The sequence below is a fragment of the Crotalus tigris genome, unplaced genomic scaffold (assembly GCF_016545835.1).
Source record: "Crotalus tigris isolate CLP2741 ecotype Arizona unplaced genomic scaffold, ASM1654583v1 scf7180000017625.6296891, whole genome shotgun sequence".
Classification (NCBI taxonomy): domain Eukaryota; kingdom Metazoa; phylum Chordata; class Lepidosauria; order Squamata; family Viperidae; genus Crotalus; species Crotalus tigris.
The window spans coordinates 5945068-5964171 of NW_024096520.1; the positions used below are offsets into that span (position 1 = coordinate 5945068).

The 19104-nt window shown below is 36.5% G+C and overlaps 1 protein-coding gene across 2 annotated transcripts in view; it reads right to left on the reverse strand.

Annotated features, from left to right (window-relative positions):
- Positions 1–19104, reverse strand: part of SUMF1 (sulfatase modifying factor 1) — a 71068-nt gene that overhangs the window by 33158 nt on the left and 18806 nt on the right. For both annotated transcript variants that reach the window (XM_039334132.1, XM_039334133.1), the window contains exons 3-4: positions 17497–17571; positions 1253–1335 (exon numbers count right to left, since the gene is read on the reverse strand). In XM_039334132.1, coding sequence (XP_039190066.1) covers positions 1253–1335; positions 17497–17571 — 158 coding nt within the window. The remainder of the gene's footprint in view (positions 1–1252; positions 1336–17496; positions 17572–19104) is intronic.

A 19104-nucleotide genomic window follows, 5' to 3' on the forward strand; every position in this document is an offset into this window, starting at 1 on the left:
CTTAATGACACGCGCAGTCCTTGCCTAATGATAGCAATTGGGACTTCAGGAACTATAGTCACTAAAAGGTGCAGTCATGTGATATTGTGCTTTATAATCATGTTGCTTAGCAATGGCAGTTCTGATCCCAAGTGCTATCATAAACCAATGACTACCTGTATCCTTGCAACCATCTTAATCAATACATGTGTATGTTTTGTATTTAGCTACTGAAACTGTCCTGAGAAGCAAGCAAGCAAAACCACAATTATTGGATATAGGACAGAAATGTATGAGTAGATACATTTACATATGAATAGACACTTAGTACATCTTCCAACACCAAAACATTCATCTTCTTAGCGATTAGCAAGTTATAGAACCTTCCCTTTCATATAAAATGTACCAAGGATGTAGCATATCTCAAGAAATCAATGACCTTTAAAAAGTCATCTGGTATTCATCCCAGCCAATGATAAGCTTTGGGGTTCTCACAGAATAACAGAGTTGGAAGGGACTTGGAGGTCTTCTAGTCCAGCCCCCTGCTCAAGCAGGAGACCCCGTACCATTTCAGACAAATGGCTGTCCAGTCTCTTCTTAAAAGCCTCCAGTGATGGAGCACCCACAATTTCTGAAGACAAGCCATTCACTGATTAATTGTTTTCACTGTTAGGAAATTTCTCCTTAGTTCTAGGTTGCTTCTCTCCTTGTTTAGTTTCCATCCATTGTTTCTTGTCTTGCCTTCTTGTGCTTTGAAAAACACTAACCCTAACCCCTCATCTTTGTGGCAGCCTTTCAAATACTGAAACACTGCTATCATGTCTCCCCTAGTCCTTCTTTTCACTAGACTAGGCATACCTAATTGCTAGCATGTTCTTCAAATCTTCTAGTCTCCAGTCCCCTAATCATTCTTGTTGCTCTTCTCTGCACTCTTTCCAGAATCTCAACATCTTTTTTATATTGTAGCATCAAAACTGAATGCAATATTCCAAGTGTGGTCTTACTAAAGCTTTATAAAGTGGTACTAATACTTGAGTCTGTCCCTCTATTAATGTTGCCTAGGATTGCATTGGCAATCTAACAAGAATTACTACCAAGAAATCTCCTGCCCTCCGCCTCCAAATAAAATCTGATCTATGATAGGTTCCTTTATTCTGACAACATCAACTTATTTGTGCAGTGATGCTTAATTCAGAGTAATAAATATCTCTCAGCGATTCTGGTGCGTTTTCAGCAAAATACCAATTGAAGCTTGATACCATTTGGGGCTCACCTCTTTAAGATATCAGAATCAGGGCCTTCTGGGTGCTTCCAATTTGCTCCTTTAACTGGCAGCCACCAAGGAGCAACTGCAACCTAAAAAACAGGCAAAGAATATAATGGCTTTCTTCCGAAAAGCCTACCCATCCAGCTAATTATATCAGGCAGCTGCCATTAGCAAGAAGAAAACAGAGACAGGACACATATGACTCGGTGCCTTCAGTGATGATCTTTGGATGATCATATGTCCATTTACATCAGGGGTTCTCAACCTTAGCAACTTTAAGACTTGTGGACTTCAACTTCCAGAATTCCTCAGCCAGCAAAGCTGGCTGAGGAATTCTGGGAGTTGAAGTCCACAAGTCTTAAAGTTGCCAAGTTGAGAACCCCTGATTTACATAAAACATTTGCCATATATCCAGGTTTTTTAGCAGTGCAAGCAATTTAACCAAAGCCAACTAAAATGACCACCAACCAACCTCCCCTTCAAATTAACTATAGTTTCAATGTTATCCAAATTAGGAAAGTGTAATTACTTCTTTTTGAAAAAGCCAGTATCTTAATGTTATTTCAAACTGTGGTTCAAATCTTTCATAGGTGAAACCTAGTTTTCCAATTTGGAGTAGGTTATGAAATCAATTTCTTTATGCTATTGGATATCAGTCATTACATTGCTACAGGAGGTCCTCGAGTTACCACCGTTAGTTTAGCGAGTGGTTCAAAATTAAAAGTGCACTGAAAAAGTGACTTTCAACCAGTCCTCGCAGGTATGACTGTTGCAGCATCCCCACAGTCATGTGATCGAAATTTGGGTGCTTGATAAATGTATTTACAATGGTTGCAGCATCCCAAAGTCATGTGGCGACCAGTTGCAACCTTCTCAGCCAGCTTCCCACAAGCAAGGGTCAATGGGGAAGCTGGATTTGCATAATGACCACGTGGTTCACCTGCAGTGATTTGCTTAACAACTGTGCCAAAAAAGATCACACAATTGGGTGTGACTCACTTAACAGCCATCTTGCTTTGCAACAGAAATTCTGGCCCCAATTGTGGTTGTAAATCAAGGACTACCTGTATGTTATCTCACTAGTTCCTGCTGCGCCCATTATGGTTAATGCGCATGGATGTTTGTGACCAAGTATCATAATCTAATAATCATTCATTTAGGAGCTTCCAAAACCAATAGTAGAGCAGCTGAAGAAATCCATGCTCAGCACCAATGTAATAATAATAATAAAAGTTGGAAGAGACCTTGGAGGTCTTCTAGTCCAACCCCCCGCTCAGGCAGGAAACTCTATACCATTTCAGACAAATGGCTGTCTAGTCTCTTCTTAAAAACTTCCAGTGTTGGAGCATTCACAGCTTCTGGAGGCAGGTTGTTCCACTGATTAATTGTTCTAACTGTCAGGAAATTTCTCCTTAGTTCTAGGTTGCTTCTCTCTTTGGTTATTTCCCATCCATTGCTTCTTGTCCTGCCTTTAGGTGCTCTGGAGAATAGCTTGACTTCCTCTTCTTTGTGGCACCCCCTAAGATATTGGAACACTGCTATGATGTGCATTGGTGTATGTTCTAACTACTGTACATCAGCTTCAATTATCCTGTAACAAGCTACAGTCATCCTTCTCGGTCTACCTAGATTGTGTGCTTGGCACTTGATAATATTAAGCAATCACAATGCAATTCTGCAACAATGTGGTTTCTTAAAATTATTCAAAAACCACTCTGGTATTCAAAGATAGATATGTTACTGGCATAACATTACAAGATTTTTTTCTTCAGCTATGAAGGTTCAAAGACCATATTAATTTTAAATAAGTAAATACCATAATTCTTTGGACCGTCACTTCCAAAGATCACAGACGGAAAATATGATATATAGTTTATACTCTGTGCTACAGTATATAGAGCATGAATATAATTTACTGTAAATAACAAAATCCTCATGTAATCTCTCAATACAATTAACAGAAACTTGCTTCTAAACTGTATATCAAATGACTATTATTGACATCATCCATGTTTCAAGTTGCTAAGATAAATGTACAACTCCCAATTTTTTTTCCAGAATGCTGAAAAGCTTTTAATTAGCTTTTGTGCTAATTAGGGAAGAGATTAAAAACAAGATTATGTAACAGCACAACCCTTATCTTACAATCAAGGAATTTAATTGCTTTCCTAATGCACAGCATTTTTAAAAGTCTCATGGTGTTACCTAAACAGAGCATACAGATGAGTGCAAATTAACTTAAGCAGCATTACCCATCAATAGAAAAAAGTACTTATTTATGACATTTATATCTTGCCTTCCTCTCCAAAATGAAACCTTAAGCAGCTAGCCTTTCCCTACCACTAGAGGAAACTAGAATTCACTTCATGTAAGTTAAATAGCCTTTTGTGCATTTTATGATACATTATAGCAGTGGTTCTCAACCTGTGGGTCAGGACCCCATTTGGGGTCGAACGACCATTTCATGGGGGTCGCCAAACAACGCAATCCTCCATTTTTTCCCCCTTTTCCTTAGCTGTGCTACTCCCTTTTATTCTATTGGCTTTGGAAAGCCAATAGAATAGACTCTCTTGAATAGAGTCTAATTCTATTGGCTTTCAAAAGCCAATAGGAATTGTCCAGGCTGTCTCTGCCCTGCTGAGCCCGCCAAAAGTCCCATTCTGCAAACGGTGCTGCACCGGTTGAGTTGTCCTCGACTTGCGACCGGTTGAGTAGTCCTCGACTTACGACCGGTTGGGGATCGCGGCATTAAAAAGGTTGAGAACCACTGCATTAGATGCTTGATATCAGATTTTAGAGCTTGAATGTATTCTTTAGCAATTGCCTTGATCCTTGATTAACAAGAAAGAGCAGACATATGTTCTAATTTCTCAAGTTCATGCCCATGTATCTTGGCAGACCTGTTGTACAGACACCAGAATTATCAGAATTGATAGATCTCTGAAAGGTCCTTGGTGCTCTCTGAGCTTGGTTGTTTTCTTGCAGATGTTTCATTACCCAACTAAGTAACATCATTAGTGCTAGACTAGCACTGATGATGTTACCTAGTTTGGGTAATGCAATGTCTGCAAAGAAAACAACCAAGCTCAGAAAGCACCAAGGACCCCTCATTTCTGTAGTGACGCAGTGGTTAGGATGCAATACAGCAGGCTAATTCTGCTGACTGTCACAAGTTTGTTCCTGACCGGCTCAAGGTTGACTCTGTCTTTCATCCTTCCGAGGTTGGTAAAATGTGGACCCAGATTATTGGGGGCAATATGTTGACTCTGTAAACTGCTTAGGGACAGTAAAGCACTGTGAAGCGGTATATAAATCTAAGTGTTATTGCTATTGCTATTTCAATGAGCTACAAATATTCTCCTTTATTGATAGACCTCTCCCTTGGCATTATCCCATCTTTTTTTATTATCATTAAATCTTTAGCCAAGCACAAAGCGGAGTGAACTCCAAACTTGTCAAGTGTATATATTTTTCATTATCCACACAAATTCCAATGCTACTCTTTAGAAGAGTTACCAGATTTGGGTTGCAGAAATCCAGATGGCCAGAAATTGGCAGAGAAGTTACTGTTTTCTATATCTCTTTTCTGGCATCTACTGGATTCCTAAAACAAAAATCTGATAGAGATGAAGAATTTATAGAATGCTCACCAGTACTTTCAAATTGAGAAGCAGAACTGTAGAAGCTCATTCAAGTTTTTGATTTAACCTCTGGCCTTCCCAAATTTGACTAGGAAAGATTCCTATCTGACTATCTGAATAGCTATATGGACAAGTATCCAATCTGTTATCAAGCAGTCTTCCCTGTTCCTTTTTTAGAACATGAGATCCTTTTCCTGACAAATAATATAAAGTTGTCAAATAGATAAAATACAGGTGATGTTGCCTCCTCCAGTTATTATGTCCAATCAAAAGAACAGATAAAAGGTATTGCTTTCTATAGAGTCAAAGGTTCATCAAGCTAGCTTCTTAACTGTAGATTTTCTGGAGGAAAAAAGAATCAGAAACAGCTGCATACAAAGGAGCTGCATGGTTTAAAAGCTATTATTCCCTCTCCAAATCCCAAAGCATTGCAATTGCCCAAGCATAGGTTTAAAAAAAAAAAAATCTAGGACTTCTTATGTACCCCAAAATAAAAATCACCAAGCCTTATACTGAACAAACCAGCAGAATCTTTTCATTGTAATGGACTCCTTTCAAATATACATATCCCATCATCACTACCACCAGCCGCCTTTATAAATAATTACAAGCTATCTAAAGCAAGTCATTTAAGAGCAGAATACTTTGATCATCCTAGACAGAGAAGATAATCAGTCTTGAAAGAAAGAAAATGCCCATTAATACATGGGAGTATAGGCCAGCCAGGAAGTCATGTCAGTCCCAGGGATTAATTAAATAAAGGCAGCGATCCACATTGGATGTGTTTTTATGCCTCCAAGATTACGTTTCAGGGCTGAAATTTAGCATTAAAAATACACTCTGTTACTCAAGGTAGTTCTTGGCATACTTTTGTATCATTTAATTCTTTGCATTTTTTTGTAATATATTTTATAGACTTTCTTAAACATAAATCATTTAATAATTGGTGAACAGTGTATTGTCTGGGTTTACATTTATAAAACAATCACTAACAATTGATTTCTATAATCCATAATCCACATAATGGTTTTAGTTGATTTCCTCTTTTCCCCAAAATATCCTCTTTTGCAAACATTGAGTTAATACAATTCTTATTGTTTTGACAGATAACAATTAAATATGTAATTTTTCCCGATATTCCTAAAAATAATAATCACAACAATATAGTATTTCTTTTCTATCCAATCATTCTGATTGCCTTATCATAGATCCTCTTACAGTCCTTATTTAAATTTGTTTCTCCCACCAAATTCTAAGTATACTTACTGGTTAAAATTTTCTCAAAAATTAATTACATTTAAAAATTTAAGTCTATTTTTTCCATATGAACCATCTCAGCACTTTTATATTTCTTAACGAATAGATAAAACAGTAAAGAAAAAGAAAGGAGAGCAAGAATAAAGAAACATAAAAAATAACATACTACTTAAAATATATATCCCTCCTAAGCTAATATATTACTCATATCAAGAAATAGAATTAGAGAGTTTATAATTCTCTTTGTCTACAACCCAAATTATCTTTTTTTGTCACAGCTGTTCTTCGTTGTTAAAGCTTTGAAGGTCACAAACACAAATTAGCTTTTCCCAGGTTTTGCCAAATCTTATATTAAAGTCATAGCTGTTATAGTCTTCAGCCACCACTAGGTGTCAGCATCTATTTATTTTTCAATTTCCAAAATGAACAATTATCATTAGAATAAGAGTCTTAACCATTCAACAATTTTAGATTTATCCAGATTTAAGTTTTAAATTTCAGGTTTTATATTTATTTCACTTCCATATATTTTGATTTGTCCATAAAAAGATTAATTTGCTGCTTCCATTAGTATAAGGGTGGGGCAGAAATCCCCCTCCTTCCCTTTTGGAGGTATTTTGCTTCTTGGGGATCTTTTCCAGGAAATTACATATAGAATAGAAAAGAAAAATCAAATTCCTCACCCAGTTTCAAGCACGCTGTTCAAAGCTGTGCTGGTTAGTACTTTTGAATTTCGGTTGCAAGTAGCTTGGGCTAGTCGATGAAATACGGCCCGACTTTCTCCTGTTGGGTTAGAAGTCTTTCCCCAAGTCAAAAGGAATGACCGCTGTCATTCCAGAATTGCTGGGGCACCCTTCTTTCTTCACTACCTCTCCGGGACAACTTAGACCCATTTAGGGTCCCCAGGCAGGGCGAAATTAGCTACGGGGATGTGGAGAATCCACAAGCCCGCGACCGGTCGCTGCCGTGCAAAACTGGAAGTCTGATTTTTTTGCATTTTAACTGATTTATCGTTTATTACAGGGCACAAGATCAAATCTTGGAGGAACATGCTTGCATAATTGCTAATATATTTTATCATATATTAATTTTCAAAGATAGAAAATTGTTGTTGGCATCAATATAACTAAATGGCATTCTTGAGGACAGCTGTATCACTAAACACTGCAAGGAATTCTATCATTGGTATTAGGACATTATCAAACTTCCCTTAAAATTTTAGAGGCTTTTTTTAAAAAAAAAAAAACTTTCCTGGCTTTTCACATAAGTATCTTGCTCTTCCATTAAGTAAAATAAAAGGTTACATGGTAAAAAGTGCATCTCTGAGAAATAAAAGATAAGATAACCTTTACTGTCATTTTTTTTACTGTGGGCACAATAGCACACATCAGAAATGAAATTTAGTTGTCCGTGAAACACATACATGACACACATCTAAACATACTATATACAACATATGTATAGACCCACACCCTACATATACATAACAGATAAATATTAAATACTGTCCATCTTGAAGGGGAGAGGAAAGGAGGTAGAAAGATTCACAAAATGTAGCATTTAAAAAATACCTTGCAAGAATGTACGGAAGACAAATTAAACTGGTCTGATGATGCTAAGCATGTTCTTCTTACACTGAGAACTGTCTGCCTCTCACTTGTCCCATTCATCTTCTCAAGACTTCCCTGGATTCCTTGGCCGTTTATAAGTAGGCAAGAAATGACAAGAAGAGGCCCTTTTTATTACAGTACCAGTTCTGTGGAAGATAGCCTGACTGAGATTTTCCCAAGCCACAAGGTCATTTTAGTTATTTTTGCAATGTCTGATTCTTCCAATAAACTTATAATATTCCATTATTAATCTGTTAAGATGTCTCACCAACATGTTCACTTGCTTTGGGGGATTTTATAAGTTGTTATTACTATTGATCTCTATATGAGGCTTTTTTTTGGGGGGGTGTTGCTTTGCTTTTATGGAGTTGTTATCTTCCCACACTTGTCAAATATGTTAAATGGATTTCATTTCATTGTACATTTTACTGTTGAGAGCTATTTGATTTGTTTTATAAAAGCAGGAGTGATATAACTGAATGATTGAACCAGAATAATTAAGGGCTATGAAATAATCCTGCAGAGCAACTTTAGATAATTCATTATAGAGCATATTTGTTCAAGGCTTTGATTGAAAACTCTATTCTAAAAGCTTATGGTACAAATTATGGATGCTACACCCCCCCCCCAAATCACTAGACTACCTACAATTCAAAGTAGGTTGTAATTCTGGACAAAAAGTAATTAGCAAGGATAACAGATTTGTCTAACAGCTAAATATTTAATAAAGTGACCAAGATGACCAAATCAGTAAAGACTTGATATCATGTAAAAGTCAACAATATTCTCAATACAGAGAGTTCTTAAGGATGAGGCAACAGATAAGAGTATAATACATAATACAGTTGAAAAGAACAAAAACTGACATACTGCCCTAAATACTGGACTTTCAAGTATGGTATATTCCCTTCTTAAATTAATCCAGTTTCTATGTTTTAACACATTTATTATTTTAAAGTTATAGTGATGATCTCATACTGAAAATTCGAATTTTAAGCATTGGTGTATTTGAAGACCAGGGTTTACATTCTTAGTGTACATCTGCAATTGACAGAAATTACTGGCAGACAGACAATTATAAATATGAAATGTGAATTTCTCCCACTTGTTTGCATCAATATTTGCTCATAACTTATAGCTTTACCTATATAAAGCTATATATGTTTTCAGATGAGTACCTAAAACATCTAGCTAGCATAAAAATACAAACAGAACAAATTATACTGACTTGTGATCAGACCCACAGGTTTGTCTGCACGCCCAGAGAATTCTCTAAACCCAGGTTTGCTCCATTGTCATGTTTGTCATTGTCATAATGACATTTAATGTACGTGTAAATATATACTTGATTGCATTCTTTTGGTTTCTCTTCACCTATTCTCATAATGTCCTCAGGTGAACAATATATCCTCGTTTACTGTTTGTACAATTTTTCTCTTTTCAAAAGTGTATAATTTAAATCTAAGGCTTTATTATAAATAAGATACATGGCACAGCTTTTTGTGCCTTTACCAGCAAAAAGGTGAATTTATAAATGTCATGAGATGTTCCATCATTATCATATCAGCCTAATCAAAGGTTGTCATGGTATTACATTAAAAAGGAATGAATATTTGTTCTGAAGCTGAGTGTTCACTTTGCTAGTTGTTTACAAATTCATGAAAATACTTCTAGTTCTTTTTGGTTAACTGACATGTGTCTCCAAGTTGAAAATTTCTTTTTAAAGGGAATTGTTGTTTTATCTCATTACACTTAACTCACAAAAATACCAGGAATAGCTAGCAGTTGAAAACTGAAAAGAGAGAAATTGAAGAATTGATTGTACTTAACCCAATTCTTTTTCAAAACAAGGGTCAATCACAACAAGAAAACTCAAGAACTCACTGCCTTCAGATCCCAGAAAAAGGCAGGATTTAAATATAGTAAACATGTTTAAAATTGCAGCTAAAGTTACCATGACTTTATATAACAGATTTTTATATTTAGCCAAGTCAGAGAAGTTCCTGAAGTGAAATAAATCTTGGATGAATCCCTGCTTCTGGACTCCTCAGAGACCTCCCCCTGACTCCTTTGGAAACAGAACGTTAAAATAGATGGATGTTAGGCTTGAGAAATGTATCCATAAGTACATAGCTATTGGTATCTGGCAATTAATATTTACTTAATATGCTAGATGTTTTTTCCTCTAAAGCAGTGGTTCTCAACCTTTTTAATGCCACAACCCCCAACCGGTCGTAAGTCGAGGACTACTCAACCGGTCGTAAGTCGAGGACTACTCAACTGGTGCAGCACCATTTGCAGAATGGGACTTTTGGCGGGCTCAGCAGGGCAGAGACAGCCTGGACAATTCCTATTGGCTTTTGAAAGCCAATAGAATTAGACTCTATTCAAGAGAGTCTATTCTATTGGCTTTCAAAAGCCAATAGAATAAAAGGGAGTAGCACAGCTAAGGAAAAGGGGATAAAAATGGCGGACTGCGTTGTTTGGCGACCCCCGTGAAATGGTCGTTCGACCCCAAATGGGGTCCCGACCCACAGGTTGAGAACCACTGCTCTAAAGCAGAAACACTAAAGGCATCTTAGCTGATTTTGAAGCTGAACATTAGCCCCGAAACACTTAAATTGCCCAATCCTAACTAGTAGAACAGGATACAGTAATCAGCAGTACAAGCAAATTTTACTCCGTATAAGTTCTATTCTCTGAAATAACATGTAAGATTGCCATGTCTGAGTGATGGCACACAAAATTAGACAAAGAATACTTAAGAGCAACTGAACTTGTTTGAGTAGGGAATGGCTTTCCCTCAGCATCACTTTTCTATGTCAGTGGCTGTACTGTATCTTCCTCAGTTATATATAAATATAGCTTTATATTTTAGATTAGTTTTAAGTAATAAGAAGCTTTTTCACATATTTTTATGTATCATTTCTGTTTATTTACATTTGGATGTTCTGGAGACTTGAAAACTATCTCTTTTCTTTCTTCTTTCTTTTCACTGGCTAAAGACTTCAATAAAGTCATTTGATTTGAATATCACACCTACACTGAAAGAAAAAAAAAACATAGTCTGGTTATGTTTCCAGACAAGCTTTGCTCTTAGATAGCTAAGATAGTGGAGACACAATGTAGATCTCTTTTTATTTATTGGTCAAAATGCACTTGCTTCTAGGAGTAAGAAGACATTTTTTTTTTTTTGGCTATTTATACCTAGATGACTTTCTGCAATGTTTATTTTAAGGAACTACCATCAAAGAGATGATATTAAAAATGTTTTCAGGCTACTGATGAAGAAGGCAGTCCCTTCGTAGAAATAGGATACAAAAAAGATAAATTCTTTGTCATTTGGTAGACAACACTTTATTTTCCAAGAGCCTGAACAGATTCAAGACAATACAAGGTTAATTATCACTTTTGTGCTTTAAAACACCCTGATATTTAAGGTATAACTAGTCTGCTATTTTCAGTCCCAGTTCTCTAAAGGAAATAAGACAACCATTCAATCTATTTCATTGTGGGTGCCTTGCTTACAAAGACAAATGTATCTTTGTCATTCCAAATCAGAAAGGTACAGTCGTAAAAGTTGGCTGAAATGAAAGTGTGTGTTTACAAGATGAAGTGTCTTAGGTGTTCACTTTTCTGCAGTTTTCCCCAGCTAGGCTTTCCAAAACACATCCAAAATTACACTGAAATGACCTACTTCTGTTCAGCATTTCGCCGCCATGGCAACTGCATTGGATATCCATTGAAGATCATCTGCTGCCTGTACAAGCATCCCATCCACAAACAGTGCCAAAGGGGACAAAGCACTCAAGGTTCAAGACAAAAAAGAAACACTGTACAGGTGACAAGCTCTCAGATTCTACAAATAATAGAGCAGAGGCCATGCTCAGGGGTGACTCTTCTCTAGGAGGGCTGCTGGTGAGGGGGTCACAGGGGGAGGCAAGGTTGGGGTAACAGCAAGTGTACGCACAGAGAGGGGTCCGAGTGCTGCCTCTGGCACCCGTGCCATAGGTTCACCACCACTGATCTAGAATAATATAATTCATTATACTTGAACAAAAGAGTTGTCTCACACTATGATATATGCAGGATCATTCTCAATATTCCTATATTCTATAATTTTACCATGGATGAATCTGGTGCTAAACAAAATTAATTTTGCATGCTTTTTGGGCTTTGCCATTTTGTGCATGGACTGATCTCCTGATATGTAAATCTATCTTTCAAGTTTTATCCTTAATAAACCCCTAGATGATGTCAAAAGCTATGTCTGTAATGCTTGAATATGATGCTGAAGAAATCAGTCTTCTGGCTTATTGGCTTTTATACTGTATATAGCTTGAAGGGGACAAGTCAAGGACAACATATAGCTAAGGCTTTAACTTTAAAAACCATAATTAATATCATTTTAACACTTTAAAGCTCTTTTAAAAAGAAAAAAAGAAACAAATGTTATCTCTTCAAGTTTACTTTTATATTTTATAGCCTGCATACTTACAAGAGGAACCACATTTGGCTAAGTTAAAATGTTAAATTAAAGAAAAGCAAGTCACTGTCTTGCTAGGCTGCTGGCCAAAATAATCAGAATAATGTCATTTTTCCATGCCTACTAGATGAGGTTCTGCATGCCAAAATGTCCTAATAATAATACATATTGAAAAACAAGGCAAAATAAAAGTCCTCTAAAAATTACTCTAACCAAATAGGGGAAATCTTTCAAAGGAAGCAGCAAAGCTCAACAATTTGGGCTGGGTGCCAGTCCCAACTTGCCTCTGATGCAAACATCAGGGAGAGGAATTCCCAGTTCAGGCAAGGATCATAATATCCCGAGTAGCTGCTCTGAGCATTGACATTTGACTCACAGTAGTAAAGCAGAACACACACACAAACAAAAAAATATACGAAAAAAAATAAAATAAAAGACTGTTTTTCCTGCATAACATCCCGCAGCAGGTAGGTTGTCATTTTCAGTCTCCAAACATTCATTGCAAGGGTTTTATGTGCACTGTTTAATTCTCCTGTCTTTATGCTTTCAGGCTTGTCAATAAGTCCTATTCCAATTTAGATCTTTTCTTTTTCTAAGACAAGCACCATAATTTCTTTGAAGGGAAACAGTAGCAGAATGCAAAGCGAATCCTTGTAATAAAGACAAACATTTCTCCTCTGCCTAGATGAGAGAGATCAATCTGAGGGTGGACTTGCTGTTCTACTTTATATCTGGACGGCCAAGCACTGCCGGTACTCATGAAGGAACAGGTCTGCAACCTGGGTTTTCTTCCAGACTCACGGTTCTTACCTGGAGGCTATGGCCAGAGGGTCCTTTATGCTGCACCAATTGCAAATTTACCTGGTGCAGAAGAACCTAATTACTGTAATTCAAGCCTCCATCATCACTCAGTGCAATGCATTTTACATGGGGCTCCCCGTAAAAACTACTCAGGGACTGCCACTAGTTCGGAATGCAGTGGCTCACTGATTTTAGTTCTGGCAGTATATAAGTCAATTCTGTGGGTTCTGCATTTGATGATTTCTTTCCGGGTGCAATTTAAGATGCTGGGATTAACTTATTTATAAGCAGCCATGGAGATTACCCTGCAGAAACGATGTAGGGATGTGCAAAAATATGCTTTGAGTCCAGGAAACTGGGAAAATATTAGAAAGAGACTCAGACTGGCTCCTCCCAGTGCAATAAAAATTTAGTTTGAAAATGACCGTTTGAAGATGGAGAGGATTCATCAGTGATGCTGCAAAGACCTACTCAGAGAAGAGTAATCACAGAATTTCTGGGCAGAGAGCCAAGGTTGCCAAGACAATTTCATTTAGGATCACTGGCTATAAGCTAAAAACAGAAATCTGCCCACCAATTCAGATGATATAAAAACCAGAACTCTGAAGGGGCTAAGGTTGGATCAGTTCCATCTGGAGAGACAGCAAGTGTTTCATCTCCCATCTGTCATTCCTGTGTCCATCATACTCCCTTTTGTGTCCAAGTGCTTTATTCTGTCTCCAGGTCTGATTCCGACTTATTATTGCCTGGCCAACCTGGTGTACAGGACTTGTCCATGTAAACTGAATATTAAATGACAGAACAGAGCTCTACTTAATTTTGTTAACTAATCTAGACAGTTTTTGTATTTCCACATTCTCAAAGAACCTGTTCCCATTGAGTGTTTGAGTGGTTTGTTCTCTTATCAGTCCCCTTTGCAGACAGGATTGTGCATCATTCCTGTTCCAGCTTCCACAAGTCGCAGGCTGGGAGTATAATACCATGACCCTGTGGATTTGGATAGTGAGAATAAGTGTGGTACACATGTCCCTAAAAATAGTAAGAAAAATGTGATTGTTACTAAGCAGGACAGCATGCGTGAATGTTTGAATAAATGGCCTCAGAGAGAGGGGAGGGAAAACCCAGTCAGGTTGCAAGATTCTGCTGCAAAAGTCTTTCTTGGTAAAGAATAATTCTAGTCTTCTTGTGGAATCTGTTTCCTGATCTGGTCAGCCTCAAAGGGCTAATGTCAGCCTTGCTGGATGGTTGAAACAAGGAGATGGAAGGCCAAAAGCATTCTATACGTTACTCATTCCTGCCCTATATTGTTTAACTTATGCAAGTTATTACTTATTAATTAATGTTGTCATTAACTTATAGGTACAGATGCTCTCCTATACAGGTAGCCCTCGATTTACAATTGAGACCAAACTTTCTGTTGCTAAATGAGACAATAGTTAAGCAAATTTTGCCCCATTTTACAACCTTTCTTGCCACAGCTGTCATCATTGTAGTTGTTAAATTAGTAACACAGTTGTTAAGTGAATCTGGCTTTACTTGTCAGAATGTCGCAAAAGATATTACATCACTACAGCCTAACCAAGAAAGTGAAATCTTAGTTTAGACACACTCCTGAGATTAACAATACCAATCCACACACAAGATTGCATTTCTTGGCAACTATCAATCATAAAAAAATGGGTTGTTCAGTCTAAAGTTAGGGGCACATGAACCTATGCACACATGAATCTTGTAATCATTCATTCATTCATTTTCTATAGCTGTCCATCTCAACCAAGTGAGGTTTACCATTCTATAAGTATACAACAACTAAATATGAGTCAGTTGCCAAATGTCTAAATTTTGACCACATGAACATGGGGATGCTGCAATGGTCATAAGTGTGAAAAACAGTCATAAGTCACTTTTTTCAGTGCTGCTGTGACTTTGAACAGTCACCAAACGAACTGTTGTAAGTTGATGACTACTTGTACCTAAATTGAATTTTCTATAGCTACTAGTAATAATTCCATGTTTAGTTTTAGATTACATCTAGAAAGAAATTTAATACTGTTTTTCAGGTTTCTGAGCATGGTGATTTCCAACAATTCAAACATGAAGAAATCAATACATATGTGAAAGGAATCGAACAGTTCTCAAGCAAATTAGCATTTTCCCCAACCACAAAGCTGAATTTAAAATAAACCAATACGTATTGCCCTATACAGGCAAGTTGTATCACTTCACACAATTATCAACAGTAGAAAACAAGAACAGTTTCACAGAAGACACAGAGAGAAGCAACCTAGAACTAAGGAGAAACTTCCTGACAGTGAGAACAATTAATCAGTGGAACAGCTTGCCTCCAGAAGCAGTAAATGCTCCAACACTGGAAGTTTTTAAAAAGAGACTGGACAGCCATTTGTCCGAAATGGTGTAGGGTTTCCTGCCCGAGCAGGGGGTTGGACTAGATGACCTCCAAGGTCCCTTCCAACTTTACTACTATTATATACCATGTCATAGCCAAACATCCCATCAATTGTGGGCTATATTGTGGCTTAAGAGAGTTTTCAAGTTTTCTTCCTTCTCTTTTTATTCAAAAATTATATGTCTTCAACAAAGCATACAGACTGCAGGATGTAATTACTCTAAAAAACCACACATGGTGCTTTAATGTGTGTTATTTTTACTCCCTTGTATAACATTTTCGTTTGGGTGCATAAAAGGAACATGTTAAGATGAAGCACTCAAGTGAAATTTCAACTAATTATCTGCCACAATACTAAATCACCTGGAACCTTCCAACACACTGCCAAAATGAAGTTGAAAAATGTTTCCAACATATGTTGGAAGTTATTATGTTACTGCCCTACTGAACAGATAAAAAATCAAATCCCCCTCAAATTAAGATTGACTTCTGAAGATCTGATTGATTTTTAGGGGCTAGCCCTTGATTTTTGGAAATAATTCAGGAGGATATCCAATGATGCTGACAATACCAGAAGATGCATAGCATACATATTTTGCTATGTTCCTAAAGTGCAAATGGAGTAGGAGGCATCTCCGATACCTACTGTTTCAGTTTTTAAAGATCTCAAATCCACAAAAACCTGGCTTTTGAATCCTACTGCTTCCAGATTCATTTTTGTTATATTTAATACTTATATAGACACATATACATACAAACTTGTAATTATCGTCTCTGAAAAGGTCATTTTATTTTTTTGAATTAAGGTCTGTTCTTTTGGCCATATTTGTACATACAAGTTTAATTTTTCAAGGATGTTTGTGGATTTTTTTCTACTTCCCATAAATTATCTCTGCCTCTATCTCTATCTCTCTCTATATATTGATTTATGTATAGCCATAGATATATATACACCCATCCATATATACACACACACAGAGACATATAAAGAACATGGTATCTATTATCAATAAAAGCAACAATGCAATAGTTCCTACCTTTTAAAAATATATTATATTGTCCCACTCTTCTCTCTCTCTCTCTGAGATAAAAAGAGATTTGCAATAAGAGTGGAGATATACAGGAATAAAGATAGAGATACAGAGAGATATCTAACTCTCTATCTCCATCTTTATCTCTGTCTTTGTATATCTCCATTCTTATTGCATCTGCTGATAATCTCTCAGTGATCCTGTTTTGAGTGACTTCATCCCTCCTTGGACAGAGAAATTCTGAAGTTCACCTAAAGGGTCACTGTGAAACAGTTTTGGATACTGATCAAGAGTTTTACACAACAAATAAAATAGAATAAAATTAAATTAAAAAATAAAATAAAATCCACATCTGTGCTTCTATTTGCATATGTTATACACTCTTCTGAGCAAGATGTGTATTAGCACAAGATTTCAATGTCTTTTCAAATGTGGGTTCTCTGAAAGCTTTTTGTGAGTCAGTTTCCAGGCCATTTGTCAGCTGATTTTTGGGAAGCAATTATTACAATTAAACATAGCAGGTTTAAGGCTGGATAAGAGAGAAAAAGGGAGGAATCAAAATGAATGTACAGAACAGGCTCTGTTCTATTCTGTGTAGACCTTGTTGTAACTGCACATCTTTGGATGTAAACCAGCACTGGTACCGTGGGCATACATACCTATGACCTCTGAACATCGAGTCTGTGAAGACTGTCAAACAAAGATGACAACACTTACTATTTATAAGGAAGAATATAGCTTTGTAGTGATTGCAGATCACATGGGTCACCACAACATGCCAAAAAAGGACAGAAAGTCACCCTGTTTACTTCTGAGGTTTTACACTGGTATCTCCTCTTAGAACACACAATTTCACAACACTAACACTGTTCTCAAAATTAGTCAAAAGCTTACTACTGCAGGTCTCACACAGCATGGTAATGTGTTTTTAAAATCAAATATATTATTGGGTTACAATAGTTTGTTTCCAACTTTGAATCATTGTAATAGGTACAAACATATTAATATATGACTCACAGCTTGATGAATTCCCTTCTTCATTTCTTCACTCAACATGCCTTCAAATACAAAGGAATCACCAAATCTTTCTGCCTGAGGGAGGGAGGGAGGGAAGAAAGAATGAAAAAAAGAAAGAAAGAAAGAAAGAAAGAAAGAAAGAAAGAAAGAAAGAAAGAAAAAAAGAAAGAAAGAATAAATCAAATCAGGCAGTTAAGTTGCAATTATCTTCCCAATAGCACATTGGAATAATACAAATGTCTGAGCAATTGACTCTTAAATCTGTTCTATCCATATACTGCAATAGTAGAGGATGCAGGAACAGATAAGTAATAACATATACATTTGAAGTAAGCATACCCTAACTAGTGATGATGTCTTTCACATTGCTAGAAAGCAGTAGTATTTGAAGATTGCTACAAAAGAAGTTTATTCACTTCTCTGGAACTGCCTATTTTTTGTCTAGCAATACTATTTTGAAGTGACAACATATAACAGAAAGATATTCAATGTACTGACATTAGAAATTCTGAATTTTCAGCATCTATACTATTTCAAAGATAATTGCAGCATAATCCTTCCAGCTGTAGTGAAATACTATGGTCTGTTCTGCCCTGAAATGTACATAGCAGTGAATTTCTCAGCTGAATGTATTCCAAACATGCTAAATGTAAGAAAACAGAGCTTATGATGGATGCATAAACCAAGACACGCATTCCTAACCTAAAACATTACCCAGCAGTTTCTCCATTAAAAAATATGGCAGCACATGTTAATGTAACTAAATTTCATTAGCCATAATTATATTAGGCACTGATTCCTATTGATCAACAAATCCAAGCCCATTCTTTATTTCCGAAAGCTTAAAAATTAAGTAAAGTTTACTTCAATATACTCTCCAAATAATTTAACAGCATTCAGTATTCAATACTGAGTTTTTAAAAAACCCACATTGGGACAACCTTTGTTATTAAATATTGTAGGCAGGTGAATCAATATTGTAACTATTTTTGGCTGATACATATTTTAAATGTCAACGTATCCCAGGATTTTGCCTTCCAGGGGTATACAAATTTAGTTCCCATTCCTGCACACTGGCTTGGGATGCCAGACACAGTATCCCATCGTATTTCAACATCATCACTGAAATAATATAAAATAGGGTTTGGCATTTGCTTCAGGATCCTGCCTCCTGAGAATCTTCATTCTCTGCTGATTCCTCTTGACTGCTAAAAACACTGTGGACAGTATTTGCTAACATCTTAAGAGACAGATTAGAAGAGTGATATGTCACAGATTAGCAAAACTGAATACCACATTGCTGGAGTATAAAAATGCTGCAATCACAAATTTATATTTATCTAACTCATTCTAGAACTTGGTCCCTAATTAATTTGACTTTAAGAGCTTGAATTATATGCACACTGATCTTTTTTTCATCTCCTTTCCTGAGCTCTTTATTTAGGTTCTCTAGTTCTTCTTCTTTATTAATGCTTTTAATAAACAATAAAGTTTTGAACTTTTGTACTGCTAGCTGGAGACTATGAGGATATGAATGGGGAAAAACAAGCCCAGATTAACCCAAAAAAGTTTTTTTCAAAAGGAAAAACAAATGCTTTTTGGGGGGAA